At 46.8% G+C, this 18,682-nt stretch overlaps 5 protein-coding genes across 6 annotated transcripts; 2 read left to right on the top strand and 3 right to left on the bottom strand.

Moving 5' to 3' along the window:
* The first annotated feature begins 4,523 nt into the window (after positions 1-4,523).
* LOC101757036 (probable WRKY transcription factor 35) lies at positions 4,524-6,073 on the top strand. The gene is made up of 3 exons (XM_004984491.2): positions 4,524-4,897; positions 5,012-5,116; positions 5,405-6,073. The coding sequence occupies exons 1-3, from the start codon at positions 4,854-4,856 to the stop codon at positions 5,907-5,909; spliced, it is 654 nt and encodes a 217-aa protein (XP_004984548.1). The 5' UTR covers positions 4,524-4,853; the 3' UTR covers positions 5,910-6,073.
* A 1,870-nt stretch (positions 6,074-7,943) lies between these two features.
* On the bottom strand, positions 7,944-9,240 carry LOC101756619 (octanoyltransferase). The gene has a single exon (XM_004984490.2). It carries the CDS (start codon positions 9,213-9,215, stop codon positions 8,268-8,270), a length of 948 nt encoding a protein of 315 aa, XP_004984547.2. The 5' UTR covers positions 9,216-9,240; the 3' UTR covers positions 7,944-8,267.
* On the top strand, positions 9,211-11,299 carry LOC101756220 (tRNA-specific adenosine deaminase 2). Of its 2 annotated transcripts, XR_002675996.1 has the most exons (8): positions 9,211-9,353; positions 9,443-9,480; positions 9,586-9,652; positions 9,760-9,919; positions 10,020-10,119; positions 10,374-10,477; positions 10,881-10,974; positions 11,070-11,299. XR_002675996.1 is itself a non-coding variant. In XM_004984489.3 (7 exons), the coding sequence occupies exons 1-7, from the start codon at positions 9,312-9,314 to the stop codon at positions 10,919-10,921; spliced, it is 552 nt and encodes a 183-aa protein (XP_004984546.1). In that variant the 5' UTR covers positions 9,211-9,311; the 3' UTR covers positions 10,922-11,297. The 2 variants fall into 2 exon arrangements, 1 of the variants encoding a protein (XP_004984546.1); XM_004984489.3 differs by having other exon boundaries at positions 10,881-11,297.
* On the bottom strand, positions 11,197-16,267 carry LOC101755819 (myosin-8). The gene is made up of 5 exons (XM_012848819.2): positions 16,091-16,267; positions 15,311-15,670; positions 12,816-14,763; positions 12,317-12,523; positions 11,197-12,035 (listed from the first exon to the last, which is right to left on the bottom strand). The coding sequence occupies exons 2-5, from the start codon at positions 15,640-15,642 to the stop codon at positions 11,700-11,702; spliced, it is 2,823 nt and encodes a 940-aa protein (XP_012704273.1). The 5' UTR covers positions 15,643-15,670; positions 16,091-16,267; the 3' UTR covers positions 11,197-11,699.
* A 264-nt stretch (positions 16,268-16,531) lies between these two features.
* On the bottom strand, positions 16,532-17,569 carry LOC101755407. Its single transcript, XM_004984487.2, has 2 exons — positions 17,497-17,569; positions 16,532-17,270 (listed from the first exon to the last, which is right to left on the bottom strand). Exon 2 carries the CDS (start codon positions 17,246-17,248, stop codon positions 16,925-16,927), a length of 324 nt encoding a protein of 107 aa, XP_004984544.1. The 5' UTR covers positions 17,249-17,270; positions 17,497-17,569; the 3' UTR covers positions 16,532-16,924.
* Between the last annotated feature and the right edge of the window lie 1,113 nt (positions 17,570-18,682).

Here is an 18,682-nt window from a genome sequence, read left to right as displayed (position 1 = left end):
CAATGATCTTAGACTATACGGAGATATTATTCTGAGGACTATACAATCCAATTGAAAAAAACCCAAATATCACTCAGTGCAAGTGTTGTGAATAGTGTTCCTCTTATGTTAGCACTTAAATACTTAGGTATGAGCACAAACACATCCCCTTCGGTTTCCCCTTCCGAACGGCCCCCCCCCCCCCCCCCCCCCCCCCCCCCACCACCCCAGGGGGGTGTCTGCGGCCCGTTGTTCGAGCGCGCGCGTCGTCGTTTGTGCGAGGGAAGGCCCTCGGAGGGCGCGGGCCGTGGCCTAGTTTCTCGGCGCCAGCTGCAGCACACTGCTCGGTCAATAGTGTTGTAACTGGGCCTATATGCATTGCAGAGTGGGCTATCCATCTACCTTTTTTTTCTCTCTTCGATTGTTTTCGGACTTCGACATTTCCCCTGCAACTGAACAAACATATCAAACTCTGAAAAATGAACAAACCTAACTGCAGCTCGCGTGTCCCCTTCGCGAAAACCTCATATATCACACAAAAGAGGTTTGTGCACGTGTATTGCACTAATTCTTTTCCTTTGAAGCAGAAATAAGTAAAAAAAAAAGACGGCAAAGATTATTTGGAAGCTGAATTTGTGTGTGTGTGTGTGTGTGTGTGTGTGTGTGTGTGTGTGTGTGTGTGTGTGTGTTTCCACGTGATCATATAAAAGCAGTCTTATAAATGAAAGACGCAAAAGAAATCACACAGACAAAAAAAGAATGCTCAGGTACTTTTCTTTACACATGCAAAAACTGCAAAAGATCAGGAACTAATTCCTGCCTTGTAAAGTGGGCTTGCAAAGTTTATATAGCAATTGTTTGATTGAAGTTGTACTCTGTAAACATACCTCCCGTCGTTCTGCAGCATCTGAGGAGAATCATTCATTTCCAGGTAAGAAGCGAGCTGGTAATCTCCAGACGTGGTGACGACTCGAGACTTTGACAGGTACATACACAGCTGCAAGCACTTCGCGCTGGTCACGTAATTATCTGTATCTAATCCGCTGAACTGCGGAAGCCATTCTCCTCGCGCTCTAGCACTTTCCGGCCGGCCGCGTGGCAAACCGGCATCTATGGGCGCCAACAGGAAGATCACAGCGGTATCTCCGTGTCCCATGCCAAGTTCAAGACTGCTCCAGGAAACATTCAAGGCTGCTGCCCATTTTGAGCTCTGACCAAGCGACGGCCCTCTTTTTTTTTCCAAAAAAATATTTGATTTGCGAAAAACCTAACTAGACCGCTGCAAATTTGGACTGGGAACACATCTTTTCTGGTGCAGAGAACGAAAGAAAGATGCGCGTCTTAGTTTTGTGCTCTCGTCTTCATGCATCTCATCGTGTCTTGTCTTTTTCTAAGACGGTGATTTTTTTGTCGCTGGGCGATGGGCCGTGCTAAGCTAAGACTGCACCTAATAAAACAGGGTCAATTTCTTAAAGGCCGTCGACGGTCGACCTGACTCGATCGCCCGGTTTGCGCCACCTCGATACCTACTGTAGTGTGTCGTTTATTCTGACCGCAACACAAGCGGGCGAGGTCAGTTTTAACAAAGACTAATGAATCAAAAGGTGCTTTTCAGATAAGCAAAGACTCAACCAATGGTGACGACGCGACATAGTATACATGTTTATCATCATGCCATATGAAAAATTTGGTCACGGCTCTAACAAGAAAATGGCCATTTCCCAAAGGCTACTCTTTGAACAGCTTGGCGCTATCGTTTACATCCAAACTTGGCCGTCTGCTTCGTGGTTTGACGTTTGGCCGTAGCTCGTGCCGGCACGGCAGGCACAGTTTTTTCCACGAGTATCATTACCCGCACGCATACAAGGCACCAAACTTATTATTGTTATATCTTTTTGACAATACTAGTACTTAACTTATGATTATTATATTTCAGCTGGAGATAAGTACAGTAAAATGGCATGATATTCCAAGCTTTTCTTTAGTTATTAAGCGATTCCAATGTTAGGTTCGTGTTCCTCTCATGCCAGCGTAACTTTTTTAATCCCTACTAGTACTTGACTTCATCTTCCGTCCTGCTTCCTCCATTCCGAATTATGGCCCCGTTTTCTTCCACTGACTTATTTAGCACCCGTCACGTCGAATGTTTAGATACTAATTAGGAATATTAAACGTAGACTATTTACAAAACCCATTACATAAGTCGAGGCTAAACGGCGAGACGAATCTATTAAGCCTAATTAGTCCATGATTTGACAATGTGTTGCTACAGTAAACATTTACTAATGATGGATTAATTAGACTTAATTAGGTTTAATAGATTCGTCTCGTCGTTTAGCCTCCACTTATGTAATGAGTTTTGTAAATAGTCTACGTTTAATACTCCTAATTAGTATCTAAACATTCGATGTGACACGTGCTAAAAATAAGTCACCGGAAGAAAACGCCCCCTATAAATCATTCCAACTTTCTTGGTGAGTCAAAATATTTTATATCTGATCAAAATTATAGAGAAGATTACAAAAATTTATGACACCGAATAGATATACTATAAAAATATATTAATGAAAAATCTAATAGTACCTATTATTGTTAATACTTTATATAAATTTGGTCAAACTCTCCGAGACCTAACCATTTCCGAGTTCATGGGGAACTCGTCAGTTTGATTTGATTATGAGAATTTTGGTGAGATGGTTTTGCGTGTGGAACGGGGCACGCGCCTGCCACTGCATGTCACGTACTCAGCCGGATGGGGTGACACACGTAGGCAGCAGGCCACAAACTTCGCGCTTTTTCTATCCCGGGGTCTCTTGGCCCCCAGTTGTTAATCGTGTAGTTCATTGTGGCCACACTTGTATGCTTCTTTTTCTCCCGTTTTATCAGGGACCGCCGCGGCATAGTTTAGTCCATAAACCAACTGCATTAGAGCGGCGCGTATATTTTATACCTGCAAGTCAATGAATAAGCCAAGATCTGGATTGCTGCAGCTGCTGAATGCATTGCATCGCATGCAACCCCACTTGGGCCGCTTCCCCCGCTCTCTCTCTCTCTCTCTCTCCCCCCTCCCCACCAACCGGCCAATCAGGAGGCGATACCCGTCACCTTTCTAGAAGGGCCCGTTATAAAATGGGCTAGCGTGTCCCAGTCTTCCTCTATCGTTTTTTATTTCGGGATAGACTGGTGTTCAACTTCAAAGTAGTATTTGTATAGATACATTTATATATAGTAAATCTCAAGGGGAGGTGAAGGGAAGAGAAGATTAGGACTAACTGCTCTCTGCTCCGGATAATAATCAAATGCGGACTTGTCTAATCTAACCCCAGCGGCTTGTGCTGTGAGCGCGGGGTAGTAGAAAGTCAGACCTCTCTGCCCCTGCTAAGCGGAGTCTTATTCAGTGATGAGCTGCAATAAACAAAGTCATCTGGTGCCTGTTAGCCTGTCCCCTCCCATTTTCTTCTCTGACTTCGCTGGCCCCGGTGCTAGGGTTTCATGTGCGTCCGTCCTTGCATCCATCTACTCCACCCATCAGCTCTGAATTGATTATCTCCGTGGCCGTCATTTTCACCGCACAGAATAACAGATGGTGCATTCCAGTCGACATTTCTTCCGGCTCTCTTCTTTTAGAGGTTCTTCCACCTCTTTTACTGCTTCCGCGTCTCTGCATTCCTTTTTACCGCGTCATGGAAGCCACTCGACTGACGCATCTAACAGCCGGATCAACCACTAGCCCTGGGCTTAACGTCGCCTTGATGCACGGCGGCGCGGCCAATTGGGTCCGGCTGCCTCCCAACTGCAGGATTAGGCAGGCGCTTAAACTAAGCGGGCTTAATGGTCCGGTGACCGGGCGCCCGCCCGGCTATCCAATCGGCGGTGGCCGGGGTTAGTTTTAACTAAGACCCAGTGGGGGCGGGTAACATCAGAGCTGAGCTCACGTCCATCACCCGGGGTCCTAAAAAAAACTCGGCGGAAAGCAGGCAAAGCAGAGAGAGATTCCTTCCCGCCCCAACTTGGCCCCGCGGCATGTGCAGGTCTTTTTAAAAAACCCCCCGGCGAGCGGCGATCCTCTCCCTTCTCTTCCATCGGGACGCGACGCGGTAGGTATCAGCAGAGAGAGAGAGAGAGAGAGAGACTACTGGGGGCAGCAGTGCCAGTCTACCACTCGCCCTCCTTCCCAAGCAACGAGACGATTCCTCTGGCCTCCGCCAGGGAAAGGCATCAATCAGGGTCAAGTTTCCCTCCCTTTTTCTTTTCTTTTTCTTTTGTTTATCATGTGTCACCACCCCAACTTCCATTTCGGAAACAAGATTTTGAACCGGTCCGGCCGGAAAAAAGATATAAATATACAAATAGCCCGAGTTCCGATCAGCTGGAGGGCTTATTTTTGTAGCCCAAGTTGCGAGATCGATGAAGGGCAATAAACAAAGGCGCGTGACACATCATCCGAGGCCACTTGTAGGCCGCTGCGGCTCCGGCAGTGCTGCGTTGGGGGCTCAGGAGAAGGCGCAAGGAAATTTCTCAGGTCGCACCCCCCCCCCCCCCCACCCCTCCCCGTCGGTGCGCGGGGGCACGTGACAGCGATACGCCCGGAGGCCAAGATAATCTTTGCATCGTTCTTGGTCTCGGTTTCGGGGAGTTTTATATGGCCGCGAGGGCTCAATTATTATGGAGCTCTCTCTCTCTCCCTCTCTGTGATGTGTTGTTAAGCTGCGGAGCTAAAAAGGGGTGCTCGTCAGCTACCCTGGTGTGGCTGGTCAAGTACGCTTCCGAATTAAAAGCGCTCTGGCCTGCCTGCTCTCCCTCCCCGGCCGGCCGCGTCCTCTCCGCCCGCCCTCCCCGCATTTCTCGATTCCTTCTTCCACCGGAAACAAACAATGTCTCCGGCGCCGAGCTCGCATCAGTCGCAGATGAATTCGAGGTAAGCTGCCGCTTGGGTTTCCGTTTCTCTGGGTGATCTTTTGCTCTTTCCGTGGTTCAATTCGCCTGATTTGCGTTTCCTTTTTGTTTGTGGGGGGAAATGAAATCTTGGCAGGAAGGAGAAGCGCATGAGGAAGGTGGACACCTTCGCGCCGCACAACGACGGACACCAATGGAGGAAGTACGGCGAGAAGAAGATCAACAACACCAACTTCCCCAGGTCCGGACGGGATGAACATCCCTCAATCTTCTTGTTTGCTTTCGTCCTCGTTTCTTCTTGAAAAAAAAAATCCTGCATCTGCGTGTGCTCTGAGAAATCTACCCCGACCGGCAAAGAATCCACCTTTATTAGCCAACCTTCTTTGACTTTTGCTCACATTCACCGCGGACGGGCCAACCGTAATATACAGTTAAATTTCAAGAAATGTTTGAAGCCAAAAGAAAAGCTGGATCTTTTCGTGTTCATCTCACTCACAAGTTCTTGATTTCCTCCCAACGTTTACTGCAGGTACTACTACAGATGCACCTACAAGGACAACATGAACTGCCCGGCGACGAAGCAGGTGCAGCAGAAGGACCACAGCGACCCGCCATTGTACGCGGTCACCTACTACAACGAGCACTCGTGCAACAGCGCCTTCCTCCCGCTCTCCCCCTCCGAGTTCCAGCTCCAGACCTCCTCGGGAAAGGCCGTCTCCATCTGCTTCGACTCGTCGTCCGGGCCGGCGGCGCAAGAACCGCCGTCCGCGGCGGCGGCGGCGGCCACCAATGCCAGCGGCGGCTCGCCCTCCTCCAGCGCCGCGGCGCGGCGAGGCACGCCCCCGGAGATCAGCAACCCACCCGTGCTGCGGCGCTCGGAGACGTACCCGTGGGGCGCGGGCGCCGTGGAGCAGAAGCCGGCGTCCTGCAGCACCGAGTGCCACGACGCGTTCGCGGCTAGCGCCGGCGCGGTGCCGGAGGAGGTGGTAGATGCAGGCAGATTTGGGTCCATCAGGTTCTTCCATTTTTTGTAAATTGATCAGTGGAAGGCAATTGATTTTACTCCAAGAAACTAATATGATACAGATGTCTTTTTTCCTTTTGTTCCTTTACGTGCCGCAGAGTACTAGAGATTCGCATGTTACTTTTGTTTCCTTGGTTCAAAAAATTCGAAATACCACTGCTAATTTAAATGCAAGAGCTCATTTCTGCAAGCTGCGCCACAGTTGTGTTGTGGTAACTAACGTATATTCAGGTCTTATTTGCATAGAGTGAAAAAAAATAATTCCTGCTCCCAGCGAAAAATTGAAGTGCGATTACAATCTGAACACACAAGGTGAAAAGGGAGCCGAATTAGACAAAGACGCAGCATGGCCACAAAACAATTCTTTTTTGCATAGATGATGATGCAAGGTTTCTGTATGTATAAAAAGACATGCAAAGGCCAACCCATGAAGAAGAATATGACCATGGACGAGGACGAGCAGTCGAGCACAATCTGATCTTCCTCCAAGCCACATTTTGTGCGATCTGCGTCTGTAGTAGGCTAGTAGCACGAATGAGGTTACAAAAATATTGTGACCGCTCAATAATTTACCATGACAGGCAGGGCCATCAGTAACAGGACTCCCAGTTGCAGGAGAGAAGACAATGAAGAAATTACAAGCACAGCGTCCCCTTACATTAGTTGGAAAGAAAAAAGATGGTGCAAATATACACATGAGTTACATTCCTCGAGTTCTTGAGGCAGGTTCTGTCGAACACAGCTTAGGCTTTACAAACCTATATTTTTTAATTAAGGAAATTATCCGGTCCTACGACCACAGATAAATAAATTCGGCCAATAAATTCGGCCACCTAATCCGCAGGTATACGCCTCAACACGAGGATCAAAGAAAATAAGAAAGCAAATCACTAAAAAAGAAAGAAAAAACACTAAGTTTCAAACTTCTCTATGCTTTTGCTTCGACCTAGCTATAGGCATTATGCAGCAACTAATCCCCCCATTTATCATTTTCTTAGAAACTTTAGAAGTTAGGATGATCCTGCTCGACAGCCAATTGTTTCCTGTCGCGTAGAAACTGCACTTAGTCAATGTCACACTGACATTACACTGAAACCGCCATCCCTTCAAGCTGAATGGGTACCGCCATCCAAGAACTTCAAAACGGCACCTCAAGAAGAAAACAACGTCAAGACGCCGCTGCCGCCCGAACCTGCTTCGGTTCTTCGGTTTTCACCTGGAAAAAATCCCTAGGTCAAGTTCCCCACCACAACGCCTTCAACAAGAAGCACGATGCATCATGACACCGTCGTCACTGGCACTAGTCAAGACCGGTCATGACTTTCACCTGCGGACCTCAATATCCTCACAACCACCAAACTGGTGGCTGCTGCCAAAGCCGATCGCCCGCCGTCCGCCGCCGGCAGATGAAATAGGAAAAGGGATATGAGATGAAATGAAACGCAAAAGGTTTGCATGTTCAGAGTCTGAAGTCACCGCGGCATCAACAAATTGCTGACTCCATCCGATCTCTAATAACCTGTGTTCTCGCTTCCTCCAGGCGTATTTTACGGCCTTTTCATTTCATTTCCTTTTCTTTATTTATCCCAAGTTAATTTTTCTTTGGGCTAGGCAAAGAGCTGTGGGCCCCAGCCCACTGATCAGCCCAACGAAGCCCACAGTTAGGAGAGCCCAGTCACCCTAGAATAAGCAGCCGTTAGTCAGTCTATCTTCAGATGTTTTTTATGCAGGAATGACGGTGCTGGTCAAGTCGATGGAAATTCTTGTGAAGTTGCATTGGATTGTCAGAGACGCTAGCCAAATTTAAGCACTTTAATCAACAGTTGTTCCTAAGAGAGCTAGGAATGTCAGACTTTGAAGTTGTTTTTTCCAAGCATTCCAGTGTAGCAATGTTTTCCAAACTCATTTGTTAAACGAATACCAAATGGAAACGGCAATGGAGGCACTTGGCGCCACCGAAGGCTTAGCTAGTTAGTTGACTTAGGGGCTCAAGAATCATGAGGGAAGATCATCTATATTCGGAGAACTGAAGAAAATCACAGCATCAACAAATGCTAATTGCATTCAATATCCACTGACTAATCAGCGCTTAGATGCAAACCATCCAAATTCCATAAACAACAGCTGAAAGACAAATGTAAAAGTGTTACTGCTGCCCTATCAGAAGTACAGACAGAATTGTGCCTAATTCAATGAAGCAATGTACAAGCTGTGTCTGGCTGCAGATGTGCAGAATTGCAGCTCTGCCTCCTACCTTCTGTATCTCTATCATACATATGCTAGTGAAGTGCCATGAACACAATCAGATGAAAAATATTCCAAAAATTGATTACAAGACATCCTGAAGATGCAGAGATTGAACCGCGCGTCAGGATCGTGTTGCTGCAGCTGCACCAATCATGTCTCCAGACTCAGAGTCGTCTTTGAATTCCACATCGGTGAAACCCAAAGTTCTCGCCAAGCACCGCACAAGCTGGTCATGGATGACCTCGTCGGCCGGGAGCTCCACTCCGTCCCCCACCTCCCGCCGCAGCGACGTGACCTCTTTGCCGGCGATGCCGCATGGCACGATGTGGTCGAAGTACCCGAGATCGGGGTCGATGTTGAACGCCAGCCCGTGCCACGTGAACCCGGACGAGATCCTGACCCCGATGGCGCCGATCTTGCGGTCCCCGACCCACACGCCGGTCTCCCCGGGGTCGCCGGGCCGCGCGGACACGCCGTGGAGCGCCGCCACCTGGATCATCGCGGACTCGAGCCCCTCGACGTACCTCCGCGCGCCGAGCCCCAGGGCGCGGAGCGAGAGGATAGGGTACAGCACGGCCTGCCGCGGGCCGTGGAAGGTGACGTCGCCGCCCCGTTCCGTGCGGTGGAGCTCGGCGCCCAGGGCACGCAGCTCGGCCTCCGAGGCGAGCAGGTTGCGCTCGGCCTTCTCGTGCCGCTTGCCGAGGGTGTAGGTCGGCGGGTGCTGCAGCGAAAGCACGAGGTCGCCGACGCGGCCGCCCTTGCGGTCCGCGACGAGACGCTCCTGGAGCTGGAGGGCGTCTCCGTACCTGACCACCCCGACCCTCCACGCCTCCAGGACTCTCCGCGCGCCACCGCTCATCTTCCTCGCCGTCGGTGGGAAGGGGTGAGACGGAGATAGGCGCCGGCTGGGGGAGAAAGAGAGGACTGAGGAGGGACAAGGAGTGATGGGCCACGGCCCACGGCCCACGGGCTGAAAGAAGCCGAAGAGTCTCCTCCCCTGAAGACCCCCCAGTTGACCGGTTGAACTCAACCCACACCCACCCGAATCAAGCCGGTGGCGCCGCCGCATCGCTGGCTGTGCGCTCCCCCGCCGATTTCCGGGCCGCTTCCCTGAGCTTGCTCCGATTGGATTGGCAATCCGGTTCCTCGCTCGCCGGTTGGAAGGATGGCGGCGGCAGTGGCCTTTATGGAGCGGGCGCTCGAGCAGGTACGGCTGCTATCCCTGCTCGTCTTGCAACTGGAGCACGCGTATGATTTTACCTCCGGTGCTTAGCCTCGGCTGATTGATTTGTGTAGGCGAAGTTCGCGCTGGATAACCTCGAGGTCCCTGTAGGGTACGCGTTCGTTTCGTTTCATCCGTCGTAGTCGTTTCCTAATTCCTTGTGTGCTAACTGCATGGTTGTGTCCTTGTTAATTACTTGGTACCTCGCTGATGCTAGATGTGTGATTGTTGAGGATGGGAAGTTGATTTCTTCTGGTAGCAACAGGACGAATGCCACTCGAAATGTACGTTTGCTCTTCTCATTTTTGCTGGAGCCTGGAGATGTCTGCTTTAAAGGTGTTTCTGTGTTCTTTTGCCTATGGCATTACCTTGTGATTGTTCGTACTGCTAGGCTACCAGACACGCTGAGATGGAAGCCATTGATGTTCTGCTTCAGGAGTGGCAGAGGATGGGTTTTGACCAGGCGCAGGTTGCGGAGAAATTTGCAGGATGCGACCTTTTTGTCACGTGTGAACCCTGTATAATGTGTGCAACGGCATTGTCGATACTTGGTATGAATTCATAAGTGTTTTAATCGTATATCTTATCCTGTATAAGCTACTTCGTAGTATAAGAGTTATGTTTTTAGTTTGTTTCAATTTCTTTGGTTAGGAATAAGAGAAGTATACTTTGGTTGCGCCAACGACAAATTTGGAGGGTGCGGATCAATCATGTCGCTGCACAAGGGCTCTACTTCAGATGATTTGTCAGGGTAAGCAGAAGGCAACATGGAATAACATGCTCGAAAAGCTTTATATGCATGGAACAACATGCTTGAAAAGCTACATATACTCATGAGAGCATGATAATTCTGTGCTCTCATTTTTGCTGGTATTTCAGTGTGCCGCGTGCAGTGTCACGTTTAATGCAAGATGAACTTGCTTGATCTTTCGATTTTCGTACTTGTGATGCATGGTTTTATGGCACCAACAAAGTGTATGGCCAACATCGTGTTTGTTTTGCTAGGAGCCAACCCCCTAAACCAAAAGGTTTCAAATGCACTGGAGGGATCATGGCTGAAGAGGCAGTGGCACTTTTTAGGTGTTTCTATGAGCAGGGAAACCCGAATGGTATGTTCTTTTGCATGTACCTATTATACGATGTTTTCTAGAATTATTGTTGTGCATAGACTTCTCATGCGGGTCCTAAGTTAAAATATCTGTGTTGCTTAATTTAGATTCTGCCCAGTTTGGCCTCATGATTTTTGCTGGCCTTGTTACACAATTAGTATGATTCATTTTCTTAAGCACCTCATGATCATGCAGAGAATTGAGCGCCATATATTGGTGTTATTGTGTTAAAAAGTAGATATAGAAACTTTTCTGATGCCACATAGAAAGCATGGTTAGCCTCTCCATCATTTTGTATATTTGATGAGTCTCCATTTCATGTTGGCATAAAACAAAAAAAATTCTTTTCATGTCATTTAACCTTCAATATTATGATAATTTTTCTCCTGTCTGCGTGTTTCAGCGCCAAGGCCTCACAGACCAGTACGAATACCTCAACAGTGACTGGTTTGTTTAGCTGGACTACAAGCATAACGCGGAGGATCTGAGGAGCGCAGGCATACAGACCTTGACTGTAAAATTAGTTTAGGGTTCATCACGTAGTTTACTGTTCAGCTTGTCTGTTATTACTAATGGATACCGTCTTTTGTAGTCTGAAAGAGCACCCACATTTGTTGATTGCTGACACCCTGCAAAGTTTGGCACTTCAGAAAAGATTTTTATGACAGAAGAGTTTATTGGTCTATCCAAAATCCAGCATCATGCAGCAAGAGATCGTGTGATCATTTGTAACCTTGAAAGAAATATTTCAATGTGATGTATGTACAAGACACAATGCCATGTTGTTCACTTGATTCATTAAACAGCATGCTTTTCTTTTTGTGGAAAATGGCTGAGATACAATTTCATGCTTAATCCTTTGATAGTTGTGCAACTTGAGAGCAGAACCTAAAGTTTGATTCCAGTTGCTTACACCACCTTGAACCATTTCAAGATTTGCGCTATTCTTCCAGGAGCATGGAATCAGTAGTTGCCCTTTGTACTGGTTCCAGAAAGCTTCATGCATCCTCTGGGTTGTCCTTGCACGCAACGGAGCAATACCATGAGACCAAGGGTGGAAGATATGTAGAATTGTATTGGCTAAACTCACCTTATAAGCTGTGGTTCAGCGTTCACAAGCATATGAACTCTATGTAAAGAGTGATAAATGCTACTATCTTTGTACAAAAAGGGAAATAACATCTATTTCAAAATCAAGTCCTGCTCTTTATTCTGCGCAAATTTACTCCATGCCGAATTGCTTCATGGACTGAGGGCTGCAGATGATGTCAAATGGCTTGTCAATACTGTCCTGTAATATTGAAATCTCACCCTCCCGAAGCAGTATCTCGCTTTCCTTAAGCAATATATCCTCATTAAGCGATGTAATCTTCTGCTTCAACGAAGCAACTTCATTTTGCAAGCCATTGACAGTTCTTCTCAGCTGTTCCGATTCCTGCCATGAGACATCCCTTTCATCGTTTACTGTTTTGAGCATGCACCGAAGAGCAGTTAGCTCCTTATCGGATTCCTGATAATCCTGCTCGATCTGGCTAATTGTCCCATCTTTCTTCGAAACCTGCAATGTGCAAAGTCAAAACCAAAGATGACATCGGAATCATGGGCGGGCGTACGATATTAACAGAACCAAGTTGAAGAATATAGATAGCAACATTTGACTATCCACCTTTAGAAGGATAATTAATGAAGATAGAAACAACATATGTCAGGAATTTTTTAGATGATATTTAGTTGAAGACCTAGTCAGAATGACAAATAGTGCGCACGGTGACACGACCTAAAACCCATTTGACAAGGGAGAAATATTGTTTAAAAATGCTTTTCAGGGGGCAGGATGACCTGAACTTCCAAATGCTTGGACTTGTGTGTAAGGCAACGTAGTTCATCTTGAACTCTCTGGATCTCATTTTGCAATACATCTTGGATCCTATGTGAAGCTGCTAGATCTGACTGCAATTGCTCAATGTGTAGTTCCTTGGACAGTAGCTTCTCCTTTAGTACTCTACTGATCATAGCTTCTTCTCTTAGCTTAATTTCAATGCAATCCTGCATAAGAAAATACAAAAACGTGAATTGTTTTAGCTTCTTATGATGGCTTAAGTTGCCCAAGTTATAATTTTGTCTCAACAACTTAGCTCCATGCTCAGAAAATGTCTTTTCATATTGTACAAAAGAAACACCGACACACAGGATTAGCTTATTACAATATGACTTGCAAGAAAATGTTATCATATTCTCCAAATGAAAGTCATAATACCACTAACAACATCTAAAGAGATTAAGATACCAAGACTAAGATATTATTTTTAAACATAAGAAACTCAAATATAGGTCGTACCCAGGATAACTTTTCTTGTCCCAGAAGACAATCTCCAGCACTTTGTCTAGTCTCTTCTTTGTTTTGCTTCTCCATCAACAGAGATTTGATTGTATGCAGACTCTGTTTTACATTCTCAATTCCTCCTTTCATGCTCTGGTACTTTAGAGTGTGCTCAATGTCTACTAATGCATGAACATCATTGCTGTTCTCCCTACTCTTTGATTTGATCAATTCCAACAACTTGGCACAAAGTTGGCTAGCATCATCAAGTAATGATAAAGCTTGTGTCTGCAAACTGTCCACTCTAGCATGAAGCTCCTGGTCAAGACGAATTGTGGGAAAAATTGCTCCATCTTCACTCCTTTGTAGACGATTTAAAATCCCTACATTCTCTTGCCTAAGAGACTCCATCTCAAGGGTACAGGACTGAATTTCTTTTCTCAGATTTTGCTCAACCCCGGTAAGTCTGTTAAGTTCCATTTGCATCCTGTTTGTTATATCACTATTTCCAGCAGCTCTCTTTTCTAATTCAGTGCTGAATCCTTGTCTTAGGCCAGTTATTGTTTTCTCCTGTTCGTTAGATGCCCTTTGTAATCTTGCAATAATTTTGTGTGACACCTTATTGCCCTCCTCTTTGTCTCTTAAAAATTCTCGGACTTTGTCCCTTTCCTCCGTAGCTTGAGCAAGGTTATCATGCGATTCTACTAAGGACTTGTGAAGATTGTCACAGTCATCTTTTATTTTCTGTAACTCATTGTCCAGATGCTTGTTTTGCAGCTCTAGACTTTTAATCCTACTAGTAGCATCAACTTTGTACGATTCAAGCGAAGTAATTTCTCTCTGAAATGACACATTCTGCTCTGCAAGCTCTCTTACCCTTTCCCTTAGTCTTTGTTCTTCAGATTGAAATCTCTCCAGTTTGACTGACCAATCATTTGACCTTCTATCTAATTCCCTCTCCAAGGTACTTTGTATGTCGATCTTCTCCTTTTCCAGCCTTCTAGTTCTAGTTTGTAATTCTAACTTGGATCTCTTATATTCTTCTCTGGATGCAAATCTTTCAGTAAGACGCGCCTTAATCTGAGAGGACAATTCAGATGCCAACCTTTTTCTATCTTCAGTGAGATCCTGAATGAGTTGCAACATTTCAGTTGAATCCAACCTCTTGTCCCTGAGTGTTTTAAACTTACTGTTTTCTACTGGAGGAACCATAAAGCATGCATCAACTTCTTTAGCTCTTTGAAGCAACTTTTCGTCAGTGTCTTGTTCCAAGCTGAAACCATGAACACCATGAGACTCCTCATGGCAACTAACATCAGTGGCAAAATATCTTGAGGTAGCACTGGCAACATGATCCGTTGAAGTGCTGTAGAAGAATGGAGACGGAGGCCGTACATCTTGCAAGTCCTCATAGATATCTTCCACAGCAGTCATAGTTTGTGATCTGGACTCTTCAAAATGTGAAAGCCTCTCAGAAGATACTTTAAAATGTCTTGCATCATGGCTACCTCCATTACACATAGATGCAACCTTGCGGGTGCTGTTGGTCCCCTCAGCAAGTTGGGAGTGCCAGGCATCATCAATATCAATGTTGGAGGGGCTTTCAATAATCTCTTTACACAATTTTGGTGAAGATGGAGCTGTAGAATGTGGCCGTGGTGGCCGTCCCTGTCCCAAATAAGGAGCTGTAGATCGGATGGGGAATTTCTGGTTGTGTTCATTTAGTCTGGTAACCTCTTGCTCACCATCAATGTACAGATCTAGCGCCTCATTCTTATTCAATAAATTGGTAAACCTAGCAGACCTGGATTTTAATGCAACAGGAGAACTAACAGGAGAGTGTCCTTTTGAGCATGACAGGCATCTTGAATGAGATGAGTCCGTTTCATGGAATCCATGTGAATTTGGCACCTTTGTTGTGTATTCTCTTCTGCTGGGGTGTTTTTCTGGAGACCATGTGTAGCACCTGCAGATAATGACCTTTGTTAGTAATATTTTCAGGCATGCCAAATAGAATATCATCCATGTAAGGTGCTCCGGCTATTATCATAATAGTGAGTCTCGAAGAAGATTTTCTAACAATAATGTTATAGAACACATAAATTAAATTAAAAGAACAAGTTGAATGTTGCTGCAAATTATGTCCACAACAAAGAAAAGAAGATGTAGAGCGTTAGTTATGAACTTAAAGTGAATAAATTTCATGAAGAGCATGTCTGCTAGATGTTAGTAACTTGAATTAGCAATAATTGTAGATACACAAGATGCATATGCACTACAAACCGATAGCTCTGCTACAGTGCGATGATAATGTCACCAAATTCAGTTGACATAACAAATATAAGTTGCAAACAAATGGCCAAACAGCTACAGAAAAACAGTAAATGGTGTTTTATCTCTTTTTTTCTTTTTCTTTTTTTTATTTTTGTTTCCAAGAGCATCCATTTCCACAATAGTGAAGTTCCAATATTTGAACTGCTAGTATAGCTGAAATGTGAACTTTAGTTACTTACTCCACTTCACCGAAATGACCAGGCGCATCAGAATCATTGGACATAGAACACGGAATATCACGTGAGTAACTCATCATCCGTTCATCCAAGGAACGATCAATGACCGATGATGAAAATGAAAAGGACCGCCTGAGCTGTGGATGGGACGATTCCTCATTCCTGGATGCACGGTGCCGGCTTCTTGATCGGAATGACCGTGCACCAGGAGATCCGGAAGCGCTGCTGGTGCCACCTTCATCGACTTTGTTCTCGTTCATGGCATCATTTGCCGGTGCTGCTTTGCCATTCCCAGCACTGCTTGTGAACGAGCGGAATGGGAAGAATCTTCTCATATTCCAGGCCCAGGATGAATAACACTCTCTGTTGCACGGAGAAAATAATACTGTTTCAGCATAAAACAACAACCATAACTGAAGAAACTGAAAAGGTGGACTTGCTCAAGATTAAAGCACGGAATTGATGAGTGTTGGGGGGTTTAGTTGAACTCTCAAATTTTCGAAAATATTTCGCGCCTGAACTTGAATCCCGGGTCCAGTGGCATCAACTTAGAAAGATCTTGGGCACCCTGAAGAACTAGAGCCTCATCCGACCGGACCAGAACGATGGCCGGAAGAATTAGACGTTTAGATCGCTATTGCTACTCCACTGAGCAGCAAATAAATTCCGTGCAAACTAATGGTGATAGAAAGATTTGCATTCCCTTTCTCATTGCGGTTGAAATATCTCCGGAAACAAAATCCCCTCTAAGAAAAATCATCCAAGCGAGTTAGGTCTCCTTACCAACAGAAGAAATGAATCCCAGGTGGCCAGGTCCGGCTGGTGCTCCGCTCCGCCTCGATCCAGCACCAGTGGAGGGGACAGGGAGTTGGGGGTGGCGGAGGAGGAGGACGAGGAGGGCGAGGGAAGAGTTCCGTCTAGCTGGATTGCCTTGCTGGCTTGCTCTTTGTTGCGGCCGGACCGCCGGAGGAATGGATGGAGGCGGATTCGGCGGCGAGGGGGATGCTTTGAGTTTCGGTGCTGGGCCGTGCCTCGTTTGCTGTTTTACTAGACCGGGCCGACGGCGATGGATAGACCCAAAGCCCAATATGATTAAATTTGTTCACAATTCTTGAAAGAAAACTTTTTACTTTTCATATTTTATTTTTTTCATGTACACTTATGAACACCTTTGAGTGAGTAGACCGACTAATTCTATATTTTGGCACATACTTTGAGTTTGCATGCAGGAAAATTACACGAGTACGTGCTATGGTCCATTAACTTTTAACAAATGTACTGTGTAGGAGTACATATACATCTCCTTCGGAACCTTTTTAACAAACGCCGATCAGATACCATGCAGGCAAAAGCTCAGAGTAAAAGAAGCGCTACGTCTCTTTTCAAAAGATCAAAAGACACAGGAAAATTTCTATTCACACGTCATTTGCCGTGCCGAGCACAGCAGCAGTGCAGCACTTCATTATTGCAGCAAAGAAAAAAATTCACACCAAAGTCTCGAAATGACACGAAAAGAAGACGTCGGCGCGCAGGGGGAGCGCCGTGCGATAGTACGACGCCCCCAAACCTGCAAACGCCGCCGCCGCCGCAGCAGCAGCAGCGCAGGCCGCAGGAGCCTCACGAGGACTTGTCCGCCTCATCGGCGTCGGGCGCCGTTTCCTGTTCCTCGTCGTGCTTGGCGACGGCCTGTGGCGCGGCGGTGGCAGCGCCGAGGTTGGAGGCGGCGTGGCGGTGGTGCTTGCAGCGGAAGGAGCCCGGGTGCGTGGTGGGCGCGCACACGCAGGAGGCCCTGCCGCCCCCGCCGTAGGCGCCGTAGCCGGCGAGCGAGTCGTTGGACCACGACTTGCGCATGCCCCGCAGCCTGGGCGCCGCCGGGTGCCCGTACCGGTACGCCCGCCTCTCGCTGTCCGTCATCACCGGGCTGCTGTCGCCGCCGTCCATCGCTTGTGTATCTCCCTGGGCGCTGGCGATCGAAGTTCACAGAGCGCATGAGCAACAATTTCAGCAAAAAAAAGAAAAAGAAAAAGCGTGAGGCATGCTCGTGCACCGAGACATGAGAGTTGAGTTGCTAGTAACGTGATTCTTCCTTACACCAAGGAAATAGCAAACACGAGCTCTGCTCTGAATTTCTCATGGCACTTGGACAAGAGGAGGGATAAACGTAAAAGATGCCAATGTGATGCTCGTACCTTAGGTCTGCAGTTTCGAGCACAGCTGCACAGGGGCGGGGAAGGTGGAGACTTTGGCTTTCCGCTGAACTCTTTGGAACCTGGGCGGAGATGCAAGAGAGGCCGGTTTTAATAGGCGCGGAGAGACGCGCGGCAGGCACGTCGGCCCAGTGGGTGTCGACTCGTCGAACACGGAGAATAAAGAAAACGCCACTTCAACTCAACCCGGTCGTCGCGTTGTCGTTGGACCAGGCCAATATTGTTTTCATTTTGCAGTCAGCATGGGAGACACGTGTTCGTAGGCTAAGGAAACCTCACCATGACAGCGGCGATGATGCCAGAAACCCCAGATGCTTACCGTATGCCGTCTCGGTGGTTAACGTATCCGAGATTCAGAGCACTAGCCCATCAAGGACACGTATTCTGGCAGTCTCTCGGTACAGAACTACAGATCATGGTAGTATTATACTTGTACAAACTCCACCTACTAACAACCGGACGATAGATAACCAGTAGCGTTAACATCAGCTAACCTCCTGTGAATCTTGCTCTTGCAGTCTTTGCTATGCAAACCAGGGCAAAAAAAAAAAAGGCAGAGGGCAACCAACCACACCGCAGGCGCCACTTGTTGGCCAACTTCATGGCGGCTTCCGATACCACTGACCACTGAAAGTCCTTGCGAAACGCATAATCAAATGGGAATTCCAAGATCACCTGGGTGATCTCCAATAATGCGGTCAGAGAAGGTAGGAGAGAAGCTACTGCCGGTGCCGGCGATTGATGACCTGTGCTGCAAACACACCGGTCTTTCAGCTGTGGTTCTCGCCTGCATTGCTTTGCTGCGTACTTCTATACTATCCAGCCACGGTTTTGGTACCTGGTAAACTGATTTGCTGCGTTCGTATTTCCTCCGTTTTAATTTTTTTTAAGATACATATCTAGATGCATAACAAAAATTATGTATCTAGAAAAATCAAAACGAATAATAATTTGGGATGGAGGAAGTACTGGTAGTCCAAATTTCGGCCAAAGAAGAGGCACCCGAATGCTATCCGTCTGTAGATTCTTGTAGATTCAGTAGATTCTTGTTTTATGGTTGTGTGTCCTGCAATCTGAACCGCGGTTCATGCATCGGATCCTGGCTCCTGCAAAGGAAACTCGCATACGAACTTGGAATGAACTCGCCATTACAAAGTACTAGAGTACT

This window comes from Setaria italica, chromosome IX (genome assembly GCF_000263155.2).
Source record: "Setaria italica strain Yugu1 chromosome IX, Setaria_italica_v2.0, whole genome shotgun sequence".
Classification (NCBI taxonomy): domain Eukaryota; kingdom Viridiplantae; phylum Streptophyta; class Magnoliopsida; order Poales; family Poaceae; genus Setaria; species Setaria italica.
This window is presented reverse-complemented; position numbering and strand designations above follow the sequence as displayed.